Source organism: Salvelinus namaycush, chromosome 30 (genome assembly GCF_016432855.1).
Source record: "Salvelinus namaycush isolate Seneca chromosome 30, SaNama_1.0, whole genome shotgun sequence".
Taxonomy (NCBI): domain Eukaryota; kingdom Metazoa; phylum Chordata; class Actinopteri; order Salmoniformes; family Salmonidae; genus Salvelinus; species Salvelinus namaycush.
The window spans coordinates 4446912-4474285 of NC_052336.1; the positions used below are offsets into that span (position 1 = coordinate 4446912).

Consider the following 27374-nt stretch of genomic DNA (forward strand, 5'->3'; position numbering starts at 1 on the left):
CTGGTGGCCCCTTTTGGATCAATAGCTCCCCCAGAAGCAAAAGTTCCTTACAGACTCTTTAATCGCGGTGTTCTTTGCACAAGGTAGTATATTGCTGCATATACTTTGGCAGTATTAGAGTTAGTTTGACACCTATGGCACTGGCAGACCTATTTTCTGCCATAATTTATTTAGTATATTTAAGTAGCCTGCAGGATACTCAAAATGTAGGCTGTAATTGAAAACAATACTGCATTTTAAATTGTGCCTCTTTGCAAGGACTGGCAAGAAATTAGTCATGTAGTCTAGGAATTACCCATATTTTCTGTCTCTATTTGAGGAGTATCATAATTTGGGTGAGAGTCCATGTTCTCCATGCCGCTGTCCTTTTTAAATTAATACATCCACTATTGAGGACGTTTTTAAAATTATTATTATTATTAACGCTCTCTAAGGACTACAGTGACAGCTTCTCGACATTGGGATTTAGGTTTTGTACCTGTATTCTTGCGCTGATCTACACATTTTCGTGCATGAGGCACCGTTTCCAGGCCTTATCCTTTGCTTTAATTATTTATTTACGTGTAAACTGCAGTCTTGCTATCAAAACATTGATGGTCGATAATTCCCATCTCTGTTGAGGGCCGAACTAAAACACCTTAATTTATTTTCATCTCAAATTGGAGTAGGCTGGCACACAGTCATTATGGCTCGTCCACGGCCGCGGGAGTACAAGGCAGGAGATTTGGTTTTTGCGAAGATGAAGGGATACCCACACTGGCCAGCGAGGGTGAGTAGGTGATGCAGCCGAGCTGAAGAGCAGGGAGGCGGGGTTGCCTGAGACAATACCGCCGATGCTTTGGGATATATGCGATGGGCTCTTGCCGCCACCTTCTTCACCATGCGTGTTTGTCTTTCGCAGCAAAGTGCTTAGTTCACAGTGTACCTTCCTTCATTACATATTCAGCTATTGCGGGTCGCTATTTTGATACGCTGCAAACCACAATAACCAGTCATTCTTATGTTTACCATTCTTTACATTTTCCCTGTGTTTCCCAGTCAGGAAATGAGGGCGCTATTGAATGGTGTGCTACTACGTCTATTTTTGAATCCGTCTTTTCCTTACGTACTGTTTTTACTTTTCAACATTCCACAAATTCCCTTGAATGCAAAGCGGTTGTAATTGTATAGGCCTATAGAGTAATTAGCTAGTGTAGCAGCGATTTGGTATAGCCTACTAGAGCTAGCCTTTATAGTCAGTCAGACTTGACCTGAGGTAACCGGGTGAGCGTGAGCCCCTTCCAACAACAATGTTACATTGTAAGCGTTCTGATTACACTGTTGGCCTCAAGTGTTCTAGCATCTGCAACATTGTTTCAAGATACTGACACTTTACACTCTTATTTCTGTTGTTTGGAATATGTAGCCAGCATACAGCATTGAAGATATGACGCTACTGTTTACTGAAATATTAAAGTGTGTTAATTAACAATGCAGTTCACATACACTGTTGCAGTTTGTATTATGGGTTCATTTTTGAGATCCCATGAACAGATACATCTGACTTGAGTGTTATAACAGTCTCTCTCTCTCTCTCTCTCTCTCTCTCTCTCTCTCTCTCTCTCTCTCTCTCTCTCTCTCTCTCTCTCTCTCTCTCACACACACACACTCTACATCACGCTCTCTCTCTACCCCCATTAGATTGATGAACTTCCAGAGGGAGCTGTCAAGCCACCTGCTAATAAATATCCCATATTTTTCTTTGGCACGCATGAAACGTAAGCCAACACACTACTATTATGTACCAAATGGTACCCTATTCCCTGTATAGTGCACTACCTTTGACCAGAGCCCAATGGGATAAGTAGTGCACTACATAGGGAATATTTGGGACACATACACCTTTTCTTTGCAACTTTTTTTTTGTTAAGCATATTACCAAAAGCATCTCCTGTGGCCTATGTTATTACACTGAGGCCTATGTTATTACACTGAGGCCTATGGTAATACACTGAGGCCTATGGTAATACACTGAGGCCTATGTTATTACACTGAGGCCTATGTTAATACACTGAGGCCTATGTTAATACACTGAGGCCTATGTTATTACACTGAGGCCTATGGTAATAGACTGAGGCCTATGGTAATACACTGAGGCCTATGGTAATACACTGAGGCCTATGTTATTACACTGAGGCCTATGGTAATACACTGAGGCCTATGGTAATACACTGAGGCCTATGGTAATACACTGAGGCCTATGGTAATACACTGAGGCCTATGGTAATACACTGAGGCCTATGTTATTACACTGAGGCCTATGGTAATACACTGAGGCCTATGGTAATACACTGAGGCCTATGGTAATACACTGAGGCCTATGGTAATACACTGAGGCCTATGTTATTACACTGAGGCCTATGGTAATACACTGAGGCCTATGGTATTACACTGAGGCCTATGGTAATACACTGAGGCCTATGGTAATACACTGAGGCCTATGTTATTACACTGAGGCCTATGTTATTACACTGAGGCCTATGTTATTACACTGAGGCCTATGTTAATACACTCAGGCCTATGTTAATACACTGAGGCCTATGTTAATACACTGAGGCCTATGTTATTACACTGAGGCCTATGTTAATACACTGAGGCCTATGTTAATACACTGAGGCCTATGTTAATACACTGAGGCATAAGTTATTACACTGAGGCATAAGTTAATACACTGAGGCATAAGTTAATACACTGAGGCATAAGTTATTACACTGAGGCATAAGTTAATACACTGAGGCATAAGTTAATACACTGAGGCATAAGTTATTACACTGAGGCCTATGTTAATACACTGTGGCATAAGTTATTACACTGAGGCATAAGTTATTACACTGAGGCATAAGTTATTACACTGAGGCATAAGTTATTACACTGAGGCATAAGTTATTACACTGAGGCATAAGTTATTAAACTGAGGCATAAGTTATTACACTGAGGCATAAGTTATTACACTGAGGCCTATGTTAATACACTGAGGCCTATGTTAATACACTGAGGCCTATGATATTACACTGAGGCCTATGGTATTACACTGAGGCCTATGTTAATACACTGAGGCCTATGGTAATACACTGAGGCCTATGGTAATACACTGAGGCCTATGATATTACACTGAGGCCTATGTTAATACACTGAGGCCTATGGTAATACACTGAGGCCTATGGTAATACACTGAGGCCTATGTTAATACACTGAGGCCTATGTTAATACACTGAGGCCTATGGTAATTACACTGAGGCCTATGTTAATACACTGAGGCCTATGTTAATACACTAAGGCCTATGATATTACACTGAGGCCTATGGTAATTACACTGAGGCCTATGTTAATACACTGAGGCCTATGGTAATTACACTGAGGCCTATGCTGTTATACTGTTATAGCACTGTATTTATTTATTTATTTTGTACTTTTACCCCTTTCTCTCCTCAATTTCATGGTATCCAATTGGTAGTTACGGTCTTGTCTCATCGCTGCAACTCCCGTACAGACTCTGGAGAGGTCGAGAGCCGTGCGTCCTCCGAAACACAACCCAACCATTGCCCACTTAACCCTTAACCCAGTTATAACACTGTATTATAGTGATCAGCAGATAATATAGGCCTATTATAAACTGGAAGGTTTGAGCCCTGAATGCTGATTGACAGCCATGGTATATCAGACCGTATACCATGGGTATGACAACATATTTATTTTTACTGCTCTAAATACATTGGTAACCAGTTTATAATAGCAATAAGGCACCTTGGGGGTTTGTGGTATATGGCCAATATACCACGGCTAAGGGCTGTGCCCAGGCACTCCGTGTTGTGTCGTACTGAAGAACAGCCCTTAGCCGTGGTATATTGGCCATATATTACACTCCCTTGTGCCTCACTGCTTAAATATAACACTATCTTAACTTGGGTACTTTATAGCGAATATGTTTATTGTTCGCACACATACTCTAGTTATAAACATGAACTCTCACTTCACAAAACAGTAGCACAACTTGAGTATATAAATTACATGACGGAGTATATGTAGTACATATACTGAAGCACGGTGGCTAGGAAAAACTCCCTAGAAAGGCCAAAACCTAGGAAGAAACCTAGAGAGGAACCAGGCTATGAGGGGTGGCCAGTCCTCTTCTGGCTGTGCCGGGTGAAGATTATAACAGAACATGGCCAAGATGTTCAAATGTTCATAAATGACCAGCATGGTCAAATAATAATAATCACAGTAGTTGTCGAGGGTGCAGCAAGTCAGCACCTCAGGAGTAAATGTCAGTTGGCTTTTCACAGCCGATCATTAAGAGGATCTCTACCGCTCCTGCTGTCTCTAGAGAGTTGAAAACAGCAGGTCTGGGACAGGTAGCACGTCCGGTGAACAGGTCAGGGTTCCATAGCCTCAGGCAGAACAGTTGAAACTGGAGCAGCAGCACGGCCAGGTGGACTGGGGACAGCAAGGAGTCATCATGCCAGGTAGTCCTGAGGCATGGTCCTAGGGCTCAGGTCCTCCGAGAGAGAGAAAGAAAGAGAGAATTTGAGAGAGCATACTTAGATTCACACAGGACACCGGATAAGACAGGAGAAGTACTCCAGATATAACAAACTGACCCTAGCCCCCCGACACATAAACTACTGCAGCATAAATACTGGAGGCTGAGACACGAGGGGTCAGGAGACACTGTGGCCCCATCCGATGATACGCCCGGACAGGGCCAAACGGGAAGGATATAACCCCACCCACTTTGTCAAAGCACAGCCCCCACACCACTAGAGGGATATCTTCAACCACCAACTTACCATCCTGAGACAAGGCCGAGTATAGCCCACAAAGATCTCCGCCACGGCACAACCCAAGGGGGGGGCGCCAACCCAGACAGGAAGATCACGTCAGTGACTCAACCCACACATGGATTGTGTATGTGTGAATGGGCAAGACAAAAGGTTGAAGTGCCTTTGAACAGGGTATGGTAGTAGGTGCCAGGCGCACCGCTTTGTGTCAAGAACTACAACGCTTCAGGGTTTTTCATGCTCAACAGTTTCCCGTGTGTATCAACAATGGTCCACCACCCAAAGGACATCCAGCCAACTTGACACAACTGTGGGAAACATTGGAGTCAACATGGGACAGCATCCCTGTGGAACGCTTTCAACACCTTGTAGAGTACATGCCTCGACGAATTGAGGCTGATCTGAGGGGAAAGGGGGGGTGCAACTCAATATTAGGAAGGTGTTCTTAATGTTTTGTACACTCAGTGTAAGTTTCATTTTTGTGATGACAGATGAATGTTAGTGGTTTGGTTCTGGTCATGTTGGTATTACTGCTCACCATCTCTGTCCCACCACAGGGCCTTCCTGGGCCCCAGGGATCTCCTACCATACAAGGAGTACAAGGACAAGTTTGGCAAGTCCAACAAGAGGAAAGGTTTCAACGAGGGTCTGTGGGAGATCGAGAACAACGCAGGGGTCAAATTCACCGGCTATCAGGTCCGTCGTGCTCCTCAGTCCAATTTTGTGGATTGGCCGGCACATACAGAAGTATACAAAAGTAATCAAGATATGTGGACAGTGCATTCTGAATAGCAGTTATAACTTATAAGCCAAACTCATAACTAATAACTTCTAAGCCATCAGCAACAAGGACACACACACACACACACACACACACACACACACACACACACACACACACACACACACACACACACACACACACACACACACACACACACACACACACACACACACACACACACACACACGAGAGTTGTTTCTTAGTTGCTGATGTCTCATAACTGCTTGTCATAGTCCAGTGTCTACATATTATGGGCTGCTGCTTGACCTTGGTGCAGTCCTCTCCTGGAAAGGTCCTTGTAGAAGAGACTTCTATTTGATTTGTTTTGCTCTCAATATTTTCTCAGTTGATCTCAATATCACATCAGTGAATAGTGTCTGCTCACTGTACTGTTCTGTAGATTTTTCTCATGTCACTATGAAGCCAAAGGTATATTTGTCACTCTGTGTGGACAATAAAGTTGTACTCTATTCTACTCTATCCTATGTTCTCAGGCCATCCAGCAGCAGAGCTTTTCCAAGACAGCGGGAGAAGGAGGAGACGTGGCAGACGGGAGCAGTGAAGGAGAGGAGAGAGATTCCATAGAGGAGGTGGAAGATGACAAAGGCAAACTGAAGGAAGACAGGGCCGGGTCCAAACGGAAAAAGACCGCCTCCTCTAAAGTACAGGTTATCACAAACTAGTTATCAGACTCAAACCTGTTATTACACTCTATCACACTGTAAACCTGTAGAACTCAACCATAGTCCTGGGGACCCACAGGGTGTGCAGATGTTTGTTCCAACCCAGCATTAACGCACCTGGTTCAAAGACTTGATAGATGATTAGTTTGGTCAGTTGTGTTAGTGCTGGGCTATATAAAAGCCTGCCCAGCCTGTGGGAGCCCAGGAACAGGGTTGAAGAACACTGGCTTAACATAAGTGGCACGATGGTCTTGTGTTTTTTGATTTTTTTGTATGAGATGGTTGCCAACAAGGTCATTTCAGGGGCATCTCTAAAGTGCATCTAAAAACTTTCAAGATGCTTCCTCTCCTTGCCTCCTCTCCTTCATCTGCACTGACCGGACAAGGTGAAAGCAATATGACGGATGCCTTCCAACCAAGTATCTGTCTTCACCTGTTTAGCAATGTCAGCTAAATGAAGCAAACGATAAGATGAGAGGAAGCCACGTGAGACTATTTAGCTCTCTCTAGTCTCTCCGGAGCTATAGCTAACCTATAGGTTAAAGGTGAGAGGTCAGAGTGCAGGTGCATATGTTCAGGGGAGCAATGGGAGGGGGGGGGCTATCATGAGCCTACTGATACATTACATTCCAAGTCGTCAGCATATCTTGAAAAAGAATGATTATGAAGTGAACTAGGAGGGTTGAGAAACGCTGATAGTTCCATTTGAATGGTATTTCCTTCATCAGGACAACACAAAGCCTATGGGCCCATACAGAGGCAGGGTGGTTGTAGGTAATGTTACTGTGGTGTCCATTGAGGCCTGGGTTGAAAAAAGTCACCCACAGCCCCCTCCACCCCATCCTCGCTTAGCAACCACTGTTGCCTAGCAACTGGGTTCTATTACGCACATCTATTCGATGGAATGTAGCATTCCAGAAGACCGACCTCAGCCTCTCAAATTGGAATAGTCTAACTCGTGCTTGCATTACACAGATTAACATTTTCTTGCTTTTGTCCTTCAAAGTGCTGGCTATGCTTTTACTGTTTTGTTTAAACGCACATATCATTTGACCTGTGTTCTTTATATGTGTAGTGTGGTGTAGTGAAAGTTGAACAGATCAGCATCACACACAGAGTTGAACTGAGCTATGCAGAGCAGATGTTATGTTAATACATTATGATACTCTAACAGGATGTTAATACATTATGATACTCTAACAGGATGTTAATACATTATGATACTCTAACAGGATGTTAATACATTATGATACTCTAACAGGATGTTAATACATTATGATACTCTAACAGGATGTTAATACATTATGATACTCTAACAGGATGTTAATACATTATGATACTCTAACAGGATGTTAATACATTATGATACTCTAACAGGGATGTTAATACATTATGATACTCTAACAGGATGTTAATACATTATGATACTCTAACAGGATGTTAATACATTATGATACTCTAACAGGGATGTTAATACATTATGATACTCTAACAGGATGTTAATACATTATGATACTCTAACAGGATGTTAATACATTATGATACTCTAACAGGATGTTAATACATTATGATACTCTAACAGGATGTTAATACATTATGATACTCTAACAGGGATGTTAATACATTATGATACTCTAACAGGATGTTAATACATTATGATACTCTAACAGGATGTTAATACATTATGATACTCTAACAGGGATGTTAATACATTATGATACTCTAACAGGATGTTAATACATTATGATACTCTAACAGGGATGTTAATACATTATGATACTCTAACAGGATGTTAATACATTATGATACTCTAACAGGATGTTAATACATTATGATACTCTAACAGGATGTTAATACATTATGATACTCTAACAGGGATGTTAATACATTATGATACTCTAACAGGATGTTAATACATTATGATACTCTAACAGGGATGTTATGTTAATACATTATGATACTCTAACAGGATGTTAATACATTATGATACTCTAACAGGATGTTAATACATTATGATACTCTAACAGGATGTTAATACATTATGATACTCTAACAGGATGTTAATACATTATGATACTCTAACAGGGATGTTAATACATTATGATACTCTAACAGGATGTTAATACATTATGATACTCTAACAGGGATGTTATGTTAATACATTATGATACTCTAACAGGGATGTTAATACATTATGATACTCTAACAGGATGTTAATACATTATGATATTCTAACAGGGATGTTAATACATTATGATATTCTAACAGGGATGTTAATACATTATGATACTCTAACAGGGATGTTAATACATTATGACATTCTAACAAGGAGCAGATCTGATGAAGCCTGACTGGGGATTGGTTGAAACATCATTAGCCATGCTCACTTTTTCAGATACCTACAGAACATTTTGGGGCCAGAAATTATTTAAAAAATTGTCCAGTTCAAAGAATAATGTATGTCATGACTCCCGCCGAAGTCGGCTCCTCTCCTTGTTCGGGCGGCGCTCGACGGTCGACGTCACCGGTCTTCTAGCCATCGCCGCTCCACCTTTCATTTTCCATTTGTTTTGTCTTGTTTTTCCGCACACCTGTTTTACATCCCCTCATCACTCTACGTGTATATTATCCTCTGTTCCCCCCATGTCTGTGTGTGTAATTGTTCGTTACGTGTCATGTGTCACGCTTCATGCTGGTTTTTCTCCGGGTCTTGTTTGGAACCCATGGTATTGTATGCTGTACATTATTTGTGTGACGAGTGCGCTATTCGCTTTTGCCTTTGGCGGGAGTGTCGTTACGCATTTGCGTCCGACTGTTTTCCTTCTGCCAAATAAAGTGTGCCTGTTCACTCACCTCTGCTCTCCTGCACCTGACTTCAGTTCACCAGTTGCGCACACTGTTGACAATGGATGCATTCATTAAACTTCATTACTTTATTGTTCAATGAGACTCTATGTTTCCCACATATTGCAAGACAGCAAATCATATCTGTGAAATTTTATGAAATACCTATTGATACAGTATCATGGACTCTAGCTATCCACTAGCAAAGCACGTCCATTTAGTGTTGCGTGAGTGCTGTTCTGACAAATAAGCACCTTATCACTACCTGCAAACAACAACTCCCTGGTTTCAACGTCCTCAGGAAGTAGTGCTTCTCAATAGGTTCAGAACTGGCCACGGCCCATGCCTCGCCAACCTCCAGCGATGGGGCATAAAAGCAAGCCCCTTATGGCCTGTGGGGTGGAGAAAATAATGCACCACATTTTTTTGCATTCACTGAATAAATAAATAGTGCTGATCTGTGTGTGTTGTCCCCAGAAGTCGTCCAAGCTGTCCAGGATCTCGTCTGGAGAGGAGGATCTGGAGGACGGGAAAGAGGAGGATCAGAAGAGCGGATCGGAGGGGGGAGACCCCGATAACGGCATCATCCAGAACACTGCCGACAGCAAGGTGAGCCGCCCGGGGGGGTGTCAGGGTTGGGGACAATTCTAATTAAAGTCAGTTAAATCAGGAAAGGATTTGAATTTAAAATATATATATATTTTTTTTTTTAAATAAATAGGTTCTCCTTTTCAGTTTATAAAAAAAAAATATATATATATAAAATATAAAAAATGTACAACAATTAAGTCAGAATTTCAGTCTACTTCTTGAATTGACTGTCTTCAATTTGAATTGACCCCAACCATGGTGGATGTAGCCTGATCCCAGATCTGTTTGTATGCTTGGCGTGACATTGACCCTAGTTGACAAGACATTGCTGACACATTTCAGTCACAGGTATGTTTATTCCTTCCTTAGTACCGCAAAGTGATAGTGTTGCAAGATCAACACTTGATTACTAATTTATTTGATTTAGCAAAGATTAAAATGGAGGTGAAAATGTTGCAGATATTGTTAATTCAATGCATGAATACTGACACCAGGGGGCATGGTAGCAAAATTATTGTTCTGATTCTCTTGTATCATTCAAACAGCATTATTATATCACTTCATTGTGTCCTGTGTCACTGTCAGATACTTATGTTTCTGAGGTGTATTCTAATTGTTTAATAGGATATTTTTCAATTAGAATATTTGTATTCCTTCTGTTCCAGAACCAGTTGCTGAGAGAAGAACATTAGGTGCTGTGGACACCTGCAGAGGGAAGGGAAGGTATTCATTGTTGCTGTCACGTGATATTGGAATGGTCAAACTCCCATAATCACCACCTCTAGCACTAACTGTAATGGGCGATTCACGTCTATCTCTATGTAGAAAATAACACACATCTACTACAGTATATCACTAAATCTGTACATCTCTGCTTCAGCCAATAGGCGCCCAGGCTAGACTAGAGCCAAGGTAACTAGCTTCAAAACAACATACACACACACTTGTGTCCCCGTCTCTTTCAAAATCAGAACACCACATTTCATATCTAAACAGTGTAAAATAAGCATCAATCAATATTTATATTGACCCTTAGCCTCCACTATCTGATTAATCCATCAATGATGTCATTATAGGTAAACATGTTAGCTATGTTTGATAAAACTTCTATGAATATACAGTATAATATACTCCCTTGTGGTTTATGATGATTGATATATGTTGGGTATTGCAGTGTTCTGATCATACTAGTTGTATCTTGGATTTGCTTTTATAAAACAATGCTTAGGGTTGCAAAATTCCAGTACATTTTCAAAAATGTCCAGTTTTCCAGAAATCCTGGTTGGAATATTCCTGCGATCAGGAGGGAATAAGCAGGAAATCCTGTGATCATACGACTGGAATTCATGGGAAACCTGAGAATTTGGGGAAAGTTACTGGAAATTTGAAATGTGTGTTTAACTGACTATATAACATATCCATATCACTGTATGTTGCTCTTTTATGTAACCCGCAAAAGATGAATGGAAAAAGACATAGATAAATGTATGAAGTGTTGTGCACAAACCGTCTCTCTAACTTTCTATCTCTCTATCTATATATTTGACTTTGGCTGTAGAGTATAAGGCCAGTATTCTACCTGACTGATCTAGCTAACTACTTGTCCGCATCCCAAATGGAACCCTACCACCTACATTCTGTAGTGCACTACGCTGCCTTCATCTTTCTATGGGAAGTGATGAATCGGTTTTAACGTGTGTCAGTAGAATGGGCTATGGTATATTTTAAAAGCTTTCTATAGTGGCATGCTCAACTGTTGTACACAACTACCTAGTTATTTTCTTAACGTTTTCAATTATACTGAACAAAAAGGTAAACGCAACATGTAAAATGTTTCATGAGCTGAAATAAAAGATCCCAGAAATGTTCCATACGCACAAAAACATTATTTCTCTAAAATTTGGTGCACAAATTTGTTTACATCACTGTTAGTGAGCATTTCTCCATTGCCAAGATAATCTATCCACCTGACAGGTGTGGCATATCAAGAAGCTGATTAAATTAGCGTTACACAGGTGCTCCTTGTGCTAGGGACAATAAAAGTTTTGTCACACAACACAATGCCACAGATGTCGCAAGTTGAGGGAGTGTGCAATTGGCACGCTGACTGCAGGAATGTCCACCAGAGCTGTTGCCAGAGAATTTAATGTTCATTTCTCTACCATAAGCCGCCTCCAACGTCATTTTAGAGAATTTGGCAGTACATCCAACCAGCCTCACAACCGCAGACCACGTGTAACCACACCAGCCCAGGACCTCCACATCCAGCTTCTTCACCTGCGGGATCATCTGAGACCAGCCACCCGGACAGCTGATGAAACTGAGGAGTATTTTTTGTCTATAAAAAAGCCCCTTTGTGGGGAAAAACTAATTCTGATTGGCTGGGCCTGGCTCCCAAGTGGGTGGGTCTATGCTCACTCATGTGAAATCAATAGATTAGGGCCTAATTAATTAATTTAAATTGACTGATTTCCTTATATGAACTGTAACTCAGTAAAATCTTTGAAATTGTTGCATGTTGCATTTATATAAACTCAGTAAAATCTTTGAAATTGTTGCATGTTGCGTTTATATATTTGTTCAGTATTCCTGCTGTTTTTCCATTCACACTTCTTCCACAGTGCAGTGAAGGAGAAAAAAAGACATAACACAACCATGTTTGCAAGCACCTTTCTCAGACGATATATTCATCCTGAGGCATTTATGACATGTTGGAAACTCAGAAATACAAGCTTCCGAGTGAAAAAAACAACATTTGAACTACCCTCCAACTATTTACAAGTGGGAAACTCGGGTATCATTCCTGTGCTGACCTCTGACATCACCTACTAAGGAAATTACCTCGATAACTACATTTTTGGCAGTTAAATGTAACAAACCATTATTTATTTTTTAAACAGGCTATTTATGTTTTTTTTAACACTATAATTTGTTTACAAACTTGATAGCTGTACTTTCGTTTATGATTGACGCAGCTTGTTTGCCATTAGGCAATCAGCGTTCTCAACGAGTTCAAGGCACGTGAATGCACACAACTCGTTGCTCCGAGTTTACAAGTCATATTTTCAGAGTTTCCGACTTGTCATGAATGCAGCTTTAGTGTTTGGTGTAAAGTTGGCGTCTGGCATGCTGGAAAATGGTGTTTTCTGCCTTGGTTCAGCATCCAAACTTACTGTTACACACTCCCATCAATGGTATGCCAGTAGCCTGCTCTCCTTCCTATGTCTTTATGAAAAATATATTATATTTATTTTTTTGATGATAGTTGATTATAATACTGTGTGAAATGTAAACTCATACATTTAAAAAAAAATATTTAAACCTTTCAATCTTTGTTAATGCTCGGAATTAGAACATGTTTTACATTTTAAAGGTTTGTAGTTTAAAGTAAACTGTTTTTTGCTGTTTATGGACAAGACTTTTACAGAATAAACTCATTGGAATGCACTCAGTGTTTGCAAACACGTATTATTTGGATAACACAGACATCTCACATGCAAGAGCACCAACAGAGCCAGAAAACACAAATCAGATTTTACAAATCAAGATTTATTTCAGGTTTTTAACACTTGAAAATATAAATTAGACACAAATATCAAAATATTGCGTCCACAAAACTAGTCTTTGAATCCTCTCCAAACACCTTTGAACATAACACAATCTATTTTGATTCACCATATAGCATTTTATGACAACAAACCTTTTGTTTTATTTAAAAGTAAACGTTGTAATGCTTGACAGAACCAGAGAATACAAGAAGTCATTTAGCTAAAAACACATTTAGAACAGTTCTGTATTCATAACATATCCCAGAGTAGGAGTGCTGCTGATCTAGGGTCAGGTCCCCCCGTCCATTTATTGTTATTCATTGCAATCTAAAAGGCTAAACTGATCCTAAATCAGTTCCATAATAGGCTAAGACTAGTCACTGACAAACAGAAATGAAGAGTAAAGGTATCAAGTTTTCTTTCTATGTAAAGGAATGTACCACTGAGCAAGATATGCTTGAATGCTGTTTTAAGTCTCATCTCTGTTGTGTTGCTGCCAGTAGAGTACAGCAGTGAGACTACAGTAGTGTACACTAAAGAGTACAGTTGTGAGTATTGAATATACTACACTTGGAGTTGGCCAGTGCAGAACATGAAACAGACTGGCCACCAGGTTATGCTAGGCAGAGAGATAGTGTAACGGCAGCCTTCCTCCTCTTCGTCTGAAGAGGAGGTGTAGCAGGGATCGGACCAAGACGCAGCGTAGTTTGTGCTCAACATGATTTAATCCAGACGAATAATGTGAACACTTACAAAATACAAAAATAACAAACGTGGCAAACCGAAACAGTCCTCTCTGGTGAAACGAACACAAAGACAGGAAACAACCACCCACAAACCCCAACACAAAACAAGCCACCTAAATATGATTCCCAATCAGAGACAACACAAAACACCTGCCTCTGATTGAGAACCATATTAGGCCAAACATAGAAACAGACAAACTAGACACACAACATAGAATGCCCACCCAGCTCACGTCCTGACCAACACTAAAACAAGTAAAACACACAAGAACTATGGTCAGAACGTGACAGATACTTTTGGACTGGTTTCTGTGTAGTCAGGGCCTGAGTCGGTCAGTCAGCCAGTCAGCCAGCCAGCCAGCCAGTCAGTCAGCCAGCCGGTCAGTCAGCCAGTCGGTCAGTCAGCCAGTTGGTCAGTCAGCCAGTCTTCTTGTCATTTTGTTGGTCTCTGAAGAAGAAGGCAGGGCTAGTGACACAGCGGTAGCAGAAGGCTTGGGGTACAATGGCATACAGGGCGTTGACTAATAGAAAGACAATCTGGCTGTCAGCTGGTACTCTGTAGGAGAACGGCGTCCGCGTGTGGAGAGATGCACCGATGTGGGAGAACTGGGCCTGAGGAGGAGAGAAGACAAGATAAGACAGAGAGAGTATAAGAACAAGAAGTGGAGGGGTAGAAAGAAAGAGGGAGAAGATGAGGAGGAGAAAGAAGGAAAAAAAATGAAGGATCCGCTTGACAATCTCAACATGAAAGCTGGAAGATACACTAGAATAGCTGGATTTCTTGGTACGCATCTGGTGTTGAATAAATTCAGAAACTTTACTTCTATATACTGTACAAGCATACCATACGTCTTCTATGAACCCTGTACCATAGCATAGACCTACACTCTCCTGAGCTGTTCACTGTCATATTCTGTCAGTATCATGAGTGGAATATCTCTCCACTATCAATCTCTGTACCGGGCCTATTTCCCTGTAGCCTACTGCTGTCATTCCTAGCATGGAGAGGCATTGAAACAAGATGTATGAGCCTGTCTGTCTGTCTGCTCGTCTGTGTCTGTCTGTCTGCCTGTATTCCTGTCTGTCTACCTGCCTGTATTCCTGTCTGTCTACCTGCCTGTATTCCTGTCTGTCTACCTGCCTGTATTCCTGTCTGTCTGTCTGTCTGTCTGTCTGTCTGCCTGCCTGCCTGTATTCCTGTCTGTCTGCCTGTATTCCTGTCTGTCTACCTGCCTGTATTCCTGTCTGTCTACCTGCCTGTATTCCTGTCTGTCTACCTGCCTGTATTCCTGCCTGTATTCCTGTCTGTCTGTCTGTCTGTGTCTGTCTGTCTGCCTGTATTCCTGTCTGTCTACCTGCCTGTATTCCTGTCTGTCTACCTGCCTGTATTCCTGTCTGTCTACCTGCCTGTATTCCTGTCTGTCTGTCTGTCTGTCTGTGTCTGTCTGTCTGCCTGTATTCCTGTCTGTCTACCTGCCTGTATTCCTGTCTGTCTACCTGCCTGTATTCCTGTCTGTCTGTCTGTCTGTCTGTCTGTCTGTCTGTCTGTCTGTCTGTCTGTCTGTCTGTCTGTCTGTCTGCCTGTATTCCTGTCTGTCTACCAGCCTGTATTCCTGTCTGTCTGTCTGTCTGTCTGTCTGTCTGTCTGTCTGTCTGTCTGTCTGTCTGTCTGTCTGTCTGTCTGTCTGTCTGTCTGTCTGTCTGTCTGTCTGTCTGTCTGTCTGTCTGTCTGTCTGTACACTCGGCCTCTCTCTACCTCTATATTTAGCCTGGCTAGGCAACGTGCCTGCTGTGTCTAAAGATGGCCTCAGCTTTTGTCTCTCTTGGGACTGATGGCACAGGACAGCCTACTGGCTTCACAACAAAGCAATGGCAGCCACTCACTGTTTTGTTTGCTGCTTCCAACTACACACGTGATCTTTAAATAAGCTTTTAGTGGTACACATACACACATTTTGAGCGATCAACCAATCAATCAACCAACCAACCAACCAACCAAAATGTATTGTACCCGAAGGGAAATAGGTCTGCAAGCAAGGTAAATCCACCTGAGAAAGAATGTGTCGGTCCAATGTCTGTGTGTGACTAAAAGCTGATTCAATTCATCAAGACACGGTGTGATGATTTGTTGATCAGTTGAATCAGGTGTGTTGTTTAGCACAATAATGGAACAAAAGCCTGCACACTGTGGGTCAGTTGCTTCAGCAAATATCACCGGTCCTTGGGGATGCATCAGTACCGGCCATACACAGCGCGCTCCCTGAGCCCTTGTCCCAGGTATTTATAGCACTAATCAGACTCTCTGTGTGTGTGTGTGTGTGTGTGTGTGTGTTCGTGTGTGTGTTCGTGTGTGTGTGTGCGTATGTGTCTGTGCGTATGTGTGTGTGTGTGTGTGTGTGTGTGTGTGTGTGTGTGTGTGTGTGTGTGTGTGTGTGTGTGTGTGTGCGTGTGTGTGCGTGTGTGTGCGTGCACTGGCCTCTGCAGTACTACAGCTTGTCCACAGGAATACAGATGAGTTAACCATGGGCAGAGCCACAGTCATTCACATAATTTATCTAAGACAACACTGGAATTTGTATAGCTGAAATATCCCCTAGGTATAGCTCTAGGATCCTCTCACCCAAGATCAGCATGTAGGAAGGGGAACCTACTTCTTTTTATAGCACACAGCGGGCAATTGTCACTGCTTTCTGTGCCAGAGAGAGAAAAACTGGCTAATATTCAAAGCTGCAATAGTTACCATAGGACCTGGGTTCAAATAGTATTTGTATCACCTGTCAAACTTAAATTGAGCTTCATTGAACTTCCCTGACAATGAAACCAAAGCCACAGTCCCATAAGTGCAAATCCCACTCATCTAGCACTCCATGTAGGCTCAATCAAACTATGAAAGCAATTTTAAAAGCAAACAAATACTGTTTTAATACTCCCCCACCATAGAAATAGAACGACTAGAATAAACATAGTAATTTCATTCCAGTTATATTTCTAAGCTCCCCACTCACCTGTGCTATTGCACCAGAGTGGACCAGAGTGAGGTCAGGCATCCACTCACACCCAGGCACGAGCAGCCCGTAGAGCGCAATGATGTAGTACGGACCGGAGTAAAGCATGTTCACTATCATCTAGGACACAGCAGAGACATAATAGGCTGCGTTTACACAGGCAGCACAATTCCACTAATTGGCCTTTTGACCAATCAGATCAGCTCTGAAAAATATGTGAAAAGATTTGATATGATTGGTCAAAAAAAACAATTAGTGGAAAATAGATCAGAATTGGGCTGCCTGTGTAAACGCAGCTATAGAGGTTAAAAGGGGTCCTACTATATAGTTTGAGGTAAGTAGTGAGTCATGGGTAACTGCATACATGGCGTGTGTCTGAAAGTGGGCGTGTCAACAGAAGTGGGAGAGTTAACAGAAGTGGGTGTGTGGAAAGCGAATCAGCAAATAGGGCAGATTTGTTGCCACTCAAGACCGTTTTGTGTGGCTGATTGGGCGGCACGACGAGTCGATTGTTGATAACTGTAGCATTTTAGCTAAGCCTAACCCTTTTCCTAACCTTAACCTCATTCTAACCTGCCACGTTAATTATCCTAACCTGCCACGTTAATTATCCTAACCTACTATATTAATTCTCCTAACCTGCTACGTTAATTATCCTAACCTGCCACGTTAATTCTCCTAACCTGCCACGTTAATTCTCCTAACCTGCTACGTTATTTCTCCTAACCTGCCACGTTATTTCTGCTAACCTGCCAAGTTAATTATCCTTACCTGCTACGTTAATTCTCCTAACCTGCCACATGAATTATCCTAACCTGCCACGTTAATTCTCCTAACCTGCCACGTTAATTCTCCTTACCTGCTACGTTAATTCTCCTAACCTGCCACGTTATTTCTGCTAACCTGCCAAGTTAATTATCCTAACCTGCTACGTTATTGCTCCTAACCTGCCACGTTATTTCTGCTAACCTGCCAAGTTAATTATCCTTACCTGCTACGTTAATTCTCCTAACCTGCCACTTTAATTCTCCTAACCTGCCACGTTAATTCTCCTAACCTGCCACGTTAATTCTCCTAACCTGCCACGTTAATTCTCCTAACCTGCCACGTGTCACGACTCCTACCGAAGGTGGCTCCCCTTCCTGTTCGGGTGGTGCTCAGCGGTCGTCGTCACCGGCCTACTAGCTGCCACCGATCCCTTTTTCCCTTTTCTGTTGGTTTGGTCTGATTTGTTTCACCTGTTTCTCGTTTAGACTTTTAGTTTGGATATTTAAGTCGGTAGGCCCGCCAGCTCTTCGTGCGGGCTTGTTTATTCCCACTTTGTATGTGGGGTAGTGCAATCTGGGTTTGTTTCTTGTTTTGGGCATTTTGTTTTATGACGCTCAGTTTCGTTGTATGTACTATTTTGCCCGGTGCTGATTAAAGCGCTATTCAGAACTTTCTGCCTCCTGCACCTGACTCCGCACCCACTACGCCTAAGGTTGTTACACCACGTTAATTCTCCTAACCTGCTACGTTAATTCTCCTAACCTGCTATGTTAATTCTCCTAACCTCCTAGGTTAATTATCCTAACCTGCTATGTTAATTCTCCTAACCTGCTATGTTAATTCTCCTAACCTGCTATGTTAATTCTCCTAACCTGCTACGTTAGTTCTCTTAACCTGCTATGTAAACATTAAACCGACCCGCGGTGCGCCTGGCTATGGCCGGTCTAACCGATAATGGAGCGCTGATGTTACACGCATCGCTGTTAATCCACCTACTGATGTTACTCCCATCGCTGTTAATCCACCTACTGATGTTACTCCCATCGCTGTTAATCCACCTACTGATGTTACTCCCATCGCTGTTAATCCACCTACTGATGTTACTCCCATCGCTGTTAATCCACCTACTGATGTTACTCCCATCGCTGTTAATCCAACTACTGATGTTACTCCCATCGCTGTTAATCCACCTACTGATGTTACTCCCATCGCTGTTAATCCACCTACTGATGTTACTCCCATCGCTGTTAATCCACCTACTGATGTTCCTCCCATCGCTGTTAATCCACCTACTGATGTTACGCCCATCGCTGTTAATCCACCTAATGATGTTAAACCCATCGCTGTTAATCCACCTACTGATGTTACGCCCATCGCTGTTAATCCACCTACTGATGTTACACCCATCGCTGTTAATCCACCTACTGATGTTACTCCCATCGCTGTTAATCCACCTACTGATGTTACTCCCATCGCTGTTAATCCACCTACTGATGTTACACCCATCGCTGTTAATCCACCTACTGATGTTACTCCCATCGCTGTTAATCCACCTAATGATGTTAAACCCACCGCTGTTAATCCACCTAATGATGTTAAACCCATCGCTGTTGATCCACCTACTGATGTTACGCCCATCGCTGTTAATCCACCTAATGATGTTAAACTCATCGCTGTTAATCCACCTAATGATGTTAAACCCACCCCTGTTAATCCACCTACTGATGTTACGCCCATCGCTGTTAATCCACCTAATGATGTTAAACCCATCGCTGTTAATCCACCTACTGATGTTACGCCCATCGCTGTTAATCCACCTACTGATGTTACGCCCATCGCTGTTAATCCACCTAATGATGTTAAACCCACCGCTGTTGATCCACCTACTGATGTTCCTCCCATCGCTGTTAATCCACCTAATGATGTTAAACCCATCGCTGTTGATCCACCTACTGATGTTAAACCCACCGCTGTTAATCCACCTACTGATGTTACGCCCATCGCTGTTAATCCACCTACTGATGTTAAACCCATCGCTGTTAATCCACCTACTGATGTTACGCCCATCGCTGTTAATCCACCTAATGATGTTAAACCCACCGCTGTTAATCCACCTAATGATGTTAAACCCACCGCTGTTAATCCACCTACTGATGTTAAACCCACCGCTGTTAATCCACCTACTGATGTTACGCCCATCGCTGTTAATCCACCTAATGATGTTAAACTCATCGCTGTTGATCCACCTACTGATGTTAAACCCACCGCTGTTAATCCACCTACTGATGTTACGCCCATCGCTGTTAATCCACCTAATGATGTTAAACTCATCGCTGTTGATCCACCTACTGATGTTAAACCCACCGCTGTTAATCCACCTAATGATGTTACTCCCATCGCTGTTAATCCACCTAATGATGTTAAACCCATCGCTGTTAATCCACCTACTGATGTTAAACCCATCGCTGTTAATCCACCTACTGATGTTAAACCCATCGCTGTTAATCCACCTACTGATGTTACGCCCATCGCTGTTAATCCACCTAATGATGTTAAACTCATCGCTGTTGATCCACCTACTGATGTTACGCCCATCGCTGTTGATCCACCTACTGATGTTACGCCCATCGCTGTTAATTCACCTACTGATGTTACGCCCATCGCTGTTAATCCACCTACTGATGTTAAGCCCATCGCTGTTGATCCACCTACTGAATTTACGCCCATCGCTGTTAATCCACCTACTGATGTTAAACCCACCGCTGATAATCCACCTAATGACATTAAACCCATCGCTGTTAATCCACCTACTGATGTTACGCCCATCGCTGTTGATCCACCCACTTCTTTTGCAACGCCCACTTTCAGACACACTCCAAGTATGCAGTTACTCATGCTTATAATTATCTGGGCCCTCTTAAAGGGATGGTTCATCCCTAAACCCTCAAACCTGTTGAGATATTTCCATACCCTATTACTAAGTGATCTAAAGTCAAGCTGTTTATATATTCTATGTGCTAGTCTATCTGCTGTGTAGATCCTACTAAAGCATTAGGAGAAATCAGCAGGCCTCCATCCCATATGAATGTAAAGGTTGACACCGTCTCATCCGATCTAATGATAAGACGGTGCTATATTTCTCTTGCTAAGACACCTGCTTTGTTAGCTAACTCCCATAAGTGAAAATAAATTGTAACTTTTCTTTAACAATTTCCGTGAGGAAAAAGTTAAGTTTAACAAGACATTTAGTATTAAACAGCGCGCGACACGCACCACATGCAAATGCAATCAAGAGTTAAAGTATCAAAGCTTCTGTTATTTAGAATGTTGTGTTTGGTTTATAGCACAGCTGTTTTAGTGAGAGGAAAATATCACCTCTATTTTAGACATGACAAACGTATGAGTCCATCATCCATATAACAGTGTGCTCCATGGCTTGGTCTTTTCATTCCTTACCTGTATTTTAGGATAAGATGAGGGGTCCTTCAGGTAAGGCTCATATAGCTGTGTGTACTCCTGACACCACTCTGTCGGGCAGTCCAGGGCCACCTAGGCCAGACACTGTTCAATGAGTGTTACATCAGACCCAGTACTAAACAGCTAAATGGGCCTCAAACCTTTCTTCAGCAATGAGTATAACTATAATGATGAGGTCATTTTGTAAGAGAAGCTTTTATTCAGCTCAGAGTGACATTCAGTACCATGCTCTAACATTTTCATCCATCATCCTTCTCATGTAGTTTTGACCTTTATTTAACCCTCTTTTGCGAGGGGGACATGGCAGCTGCCACTGTAACCCATTGATCCATTAGAAGTACAACTGGCTGGCATCTGTAGTTTGGCAATGTCTCTGTGGTTCTTACCAGGCCTCTGAAGACACAGAAAAATGTAGCAGGGACGAGGTAGATGACAAACAGAAAGTCTAGGGGCCTCTCCACCAGCGTAGTCCTCTGGGCCTCATTGATACTCTGACAGAAAAAATATATAGAGAAAAATACACCAACATCAGCAATGTCTCTCTGTTTTAATGGATAGTGATATTGCTCAAGTCAGGATTTGTAGCTCGATGTGTGCACACCAAAAAAGCTTTGCAGGATTGAGTGAACAAAATAAAAATAAAAATTGCTTCAGATTGAAATGCTTCAGACTGACATGAAAACATTTTGTCAAAAAACGCTTGGCCTCTGCAAGAGGAGCCAATTCCCATTGAATTGTCTAATAATATCTGGGAACATCTATTTTTACTGTGGCATCTTTAACCAAATTCCCTGGTGGTCAATCATGGTGGATGTATCATTGCTCAAACAAGTAGGCCTGTTACTGATAAATGGAGAGTGACTATGTCACTTGCAGTGTTGCATTATGGCATCTGGTTACAACGCAATATCATATGACCTTTGACCCTGAAGGATTGGGCTCTTACCATTGTCCGAGCCTGTCTGGTGGCGGACTGGCTGAAGACGCGGAAGCAGGCCCACACCGACACCACGACGTAGAGCATTTGGACCAGGAACAGAGGGCTCAGCTGGGTACCATACTTCCCTGGTGGGGAGAGATCAAAAAGCATGTGTGAAAATAATGTTCCTCTCTGAGGATTTACAATACATGTTCTGTCCGTCCGTCCAGGTGTAAATCTCACTAGATCCGTGCTGAGACTGATTTGCATTGTGTTCAGGGATAAAGCATATCAGCCATGCATGTTCAATAAAGTAACGATCTAATTTTATCCATTCGTTTGAGTGTACCCACCCACAACATTTCCAGGAATGTAGACAATGACGCGCATGAGAATGGACCCCACCCAGTACAGGCCGATGGCTCTGTAGCTTGCCCTGCAAAGACAGGCAACACACACATCCCAACACACACAACACAGACATCACACATCATTACTGTGGCTCCTTGTTGTAGCCCATAACTAGGACCTCTATGAGCTCTGGTCAGAATTAGTGCACTACACTATATCACTTTCTCGCTCAAAATTTTTCACCATTCATTCAGGATTATCCGTAATCAGGGTAGCATCCACATTCATGTAAAAACATACTTCTATTCTTATTTACAATAAAAGTGACTCCAAAATAATACAATACATTATTTACCATTAATTTATATTGGGCACAAAATAATCTGAAACACAACAAAAACAAACAGCAAATGCATCCAACAAATTTGTAGAGTCACAAGCTTGATGTAGTCATTACATGCTATGAATATGGGACCAAAAGTTAACTTGTCCCAATACATTTGGTCCCCTAAAATCGGGGGACTATGTACAAAATGTACTTTAATTTCTAAACAATTCACCCAATATGGATGAAAATACCCTCAAATTAAAAGCGGACAGTCTGTACTTTAACCTCAGAGTATCATTTCAAATCCAAATTGCTGGAGTACAGAGCCAAAACAACAACAAATTAGTCAAATGTCCCAAAACTTTTGGAGCTCACTGTATATAATATGGCACCCCAAGTCATCATGTCTGATACTGACATGGGTTATGTCTGTTAATGTGTGAGCATGAGCTAAAGGCTGAGACAACCTCATAATAAGGACTTATTAAGGAGTTATTACACCCAGATATGTACAGTTCAGTGGTATTTGCTATCAATGTAAATGTATGATTGTTTCAGCTTCCTTACCTTTAAAGACCTTTAATAAACTGGGTTGGGTCGAGCCCTGAATGCTGATTGGCTGACAGCCGTGGCATATCAGACCGAATACCACGGCTATGACAAAACAATTATTTTTACTGCTCTAATTACGTTGGCAACCAGTTTATAATAGCAATAAGGCACCTCAGGGGTTTGTGGTATATGACCAATATACCACGGCTAAGGGCTGTATCAAGGCACTATGCGTTGCGTTGTGCATAAGAACAGCCCTTAGCCGTGGTATATTGGCCATATACCACACCTCCTCAAGCCTTATTGCGTAAATAAACTCCATTAAACTTACTTATATAGTCTTAACGATTCCATTGCACTTAGTTATATGGTCTTAATAGACTCCATTAAACTTACTTATATAGTCTTAACGATTCCATTGCACTTAGTTATATGGTCTTAATAGACTCCATTGAACTTACTTATATGGTCTTAACTTTGTGTGAGCATGAGCCAAAGGCTGAGACAACCTAATAAGGACTTATTTAGGAGTTATTACCCCCAGATAAATACAGTTGAGTGGTAGTTACTATCAATGTAAATGCATGTAGGGCAGCAGGTAGCCTAGTGGTTAGAGCATTAGGCCAGTAACTGAAAGATTGCTAGATCGAATCCCCGAGCTGACAAGGTAAAAATCTGTCGTTCTGCCCCTGAACAAGGCAGTTAACCCACTGTTCCCAGGCTGTCATTGTAAATAAGAATTTGGTCTTAACTGACTTGCCTGGTTAAATAAATAAAAAACGGATTGTTTTAGCTTCCTTACCTATATAGTCTTAACAGATTCCATTGACTTTAGTCTTAACAGACTCAGTTAGTTATACGGTCTTAATAGACTCCATTAAACTTACTTATACAGTCTTAACAGACTCACTTAAATGTTATTTTTCTAAACCTCTTTGGATGTGTCTCCTAAACGGCTATAAAGTCAATGTAAAGCACATACCCCCAGGTTATAGCTGCAACCATGAGCAGGTACATGAGATAGTGGACACATCCATCCCAATAGGAGATCATGTGTCCATGGGCCGTGTTAATGTAGGGGTCTGCCTGTAATGGACATGATAAAGATATATTACTATAACACTGTTAAAGTCTGCTTTCATTGGGTTCCTCATTCCATGGGTCAGTTTTCATTTCTGTATTCACTGGCATGGACTGTAGGTAGTGTGTGTGTGTGTGTGTGTGTGTGTGTGTGTGTGTGTGTGTGTGTGTGTGTGTGTGTGTGTGTGTGTGTGTGTGTGTGTGTGTGTGTGTCCGTCCGTCCGTCCGTCCGTCCGTCCGTCCGTCTGTGTGTGTACCACAGGGATGTTTACTTGCATTTTTGAGATAGAAGGTGATGAAACCATCGATGATACTGTCCTGCTCCAGACCAATGATCAGGTTTACCACACTCAGGAATGCATACACTGCAAACACTGGCAGAACAAGAGAACACTGAATAATACAGTTCCATTTTACTTTGACTTATTTTAGTTATTCTAGTCATTTAGCAGACGCGCTTACAATCAGTTCCTTCAATTAACAAACACATAACAAAATCATAGCAAAGTAAAACCTTCATCAAAAATCTGCAAAATGAGTGGTATAGTGTGCGTAGCAAAGACAGGTACAACAGCGCAGTTAGAGCCCGTTGTGGCTCAGTTGGTAGAGCATAGCGCCTGTAACACCAGGTCCAGGACCGTCGCTTGTCCATTCCCACTGGGCCCCCCATATCAACATGTATGCACTACTGTAAGTCACTTTGGATATACTGTATGTATAGAAAAACTAGCCTAAACCTACAAGTCTTAGTTAAAATAGAGGATACCTGCACTGGTGAATGTATAGGAAACCAGTGTAAACTCTCACCATAGAATAGAGGGTCTCTGGGTGCCTTCTTCTTGAATAGAAAGCATGCAGAAATAGCCAAGATAAGAACAGTTGTAGATCCAGCGAAAAAGACTGTCTCAATGCTAGAAATAAAACATACTCAATTAATTAGGCCTAAACAGAAATAACCTGCTAAGAATCAAATCAACTAGGATACATATTACTAATGCCTTTAAACTAGACTGCATACAAAACTACTAGGCTATAGCATCATCCACTATCTAGCATTATAAGGTTTATTAACGGCTACAATAAAACACATGACAACTATATTATCGACAATATCCCTACTCACCTGTTAGTGTAGATCAGAGAGTTGAAGAAAAAGGAAATGGGTATTGATGTCAAGGACAAGATAAAAACTCCCGTCCCAGCAGACGTGTTCATTGCTCTATTTACACTGTCGACGCGCATAAATAATTATTTGTTACTGAAAATAAAACACAAAATTATATCTGTTAAAAAACATTAGAACATGTTGCTCCATTCAGACCATGTGATATAGGAAAATGTTTAGAGAACTAGCAAATGCATTTTTATTGGGCGCGTGCTGCGCCGTACTACTATTCTGCCAGCACCGTGTGCGCATCTCAATCGTATAATAAGGCTTCCTTCTCTCCCTGCCTAATTGACAATGCAGAAGTAGGGAAACCTAGGCTTAGGTTATCTGCTTTTACCTGTCTATGTGTCACAGGTCAGTATGGATGAAGAGAAGGAAGCAAGGAGAGGAAGCGACTGGAAAGCATTGAAATCCCCTTTCCTATGGCGCTAAATTCTATTTTGACTGCTGTCGTCGACGCATGATCCCACAAGTGGAGTTCACGCAACAAAAAACAAAAAAAAGTGGGATGCAGTGTTCTCCCTGTACACCAAGGCAGAACTGTAGAATAAATAAGGGGGGGCATATAAGCAGACAATGAAAGCTCTTACAACATTCTATGATTACATTTCTCTAAAACAGGTTATAGGCCACATGTGCACAACCAAGTCAGAATAGTAGGTGAAATTAAGAGGGGTAAATAGACCAAATAATTAGGCTGAGGCACATGGGCTACTAACATCTTACTACACAACATACACTTAGTATTACTTTCTTAGCTACAGTATACATATCTCCCTGGCATATTACATAATTTATGCAGCAGCATACATGACATTTTTGGACTCACCTTGTTGTGCTGTGCTCACCTGAAGAGGAAGGTGGCGCGATGGTCCTTCGTGGGCAAATTTTGTCATCAAAGTCTGGCATTCACTGAATTTATGGTGCTTTCAAAACAACTGGGAACTCTGAAAAAAACGTTTGAATCATGATGACGTCAATGATCTTAAGGTCGTAGCTCTAGAAAGAGGCCAGATTCACAACTCTGAGTTGGATGACCGTTCAAAACGTATTTTCCCAGTCGGCGCTCATTTAATCCCGATTTCCCAGGTTTTTTGAATTCATTGAAGTCAAGTTTTAGCAGTTCCAAGTTAACTCTTGTTTTGTACATGGCACAAATCATGATTCATTGACAGCATGGCCAATGTTGAATGTTTATCATTTTAAACTTGGAAAAGAGCCCCTTAATCCCAGATTTGGGACCACACAGCCAATCCACTGAATAGCAGGCTAGTGTTTTCTTTTCAATGCTTGTAGATACTAGGACCCCTGGTCCTGGCAGAGCAAAATTCAGTTGGTGGTAGAGTAACTGAAAAAGGTTGGAAACCACTGAGCAAAGTGATGATGAGCTATATGGCCATCTTGAATATAGGCTATTTAAATGCCATAGGCCTACTCTATGTATGGTAATATAAATCCATCAGACAACATATTTCCATGGCATACAATTTTTTTTTAAACTTTTATTTAATCAAGAGAGCCCAATTGAGACCAGTGACTCATTTGCAATGGTGCCCCGGGGGGAAAAAAAACATCAACACAACAACAAAAGATAAAAAATAAACTACAAGACAGATATAAATACATGACATCAGGTTATTACAACAAGTTATAATAGTCAATTGGAACAATTGCACACTTCAGCGAACTCATTTAACAACAGACTTTTAAACT

General features: G+C 41.7%; 2 protein-coding genes across 5 annotated transcripts; one reads left to right on the forward strand and one right to left on the reverse strand.

Annotated features, from left to right (window-relative positions):
- On the forward strand, positions 1-11590 carry hdgfl3 (HDGF like 3). Of its 4 annotated transcripts, XM_038969810.1 has the most exons (7): positions 1-83; positions 669-769; positions 1681-1757; positions 5375-5513; positions 6096-6269; positions 9606-9737; positions 10385-11590. In XM_038969810.1, the coding sequence occupies exons 2-7, from the start codon at positions 686-688 to the stop codon at positions 10409-10411; spliced, it is 633 nt and encodes a 210-aa protein (XP_038825738.1). In that variant the 5' UTR covers positions 1-83; positions 669-685; the 3' UTR covers positions 10412-11590. The 4 variants fall into 4 exon arrangements, with proteins under 4 accessions (XP_038825738.1, XP_038825740.1, XP_038825739.1 ...); XM_038969812.1 differs by lacking the exon at positions 1-83 and having other exon boundaries at positions 262-769; positions 6096-6263; XM_038969811.1 differs by lacking the exon at positions 1-83 and having other exon boundaries at positions 263-769; positions 9609-9737.
- Positions 11591-14384: 2794 nt separating this feature from the next.
- Positions 14385-25708, reverse strand: LOC120025345 (transmembrane 6 superfamily member 1-like). Its single transcript, XM_038969882.1, has 10 exons — positions 25617-25708; positions 25301-25404; positions 24766-24867; positions 24396-24495; positions 22536-22618; positions 22210-22328; positions 21650-21754; positions 21243-21335; positions 17019-17138; positions 14385-14625 (listed from the first exon to the last, which is right to left on the reverse strand). The coding sequence occupies exons 1-10, from the start codon at positions 25706-25708 to the stop codon at positions 14431-14433; spliced, it is 1113 nt and encodes a 370-aa protein (XP_038825810.1). The 3' UTR covers positions 14385-14430.
- Between the last annotated feature and the right edge of the window lie 1666 nt (positions 25709-27374).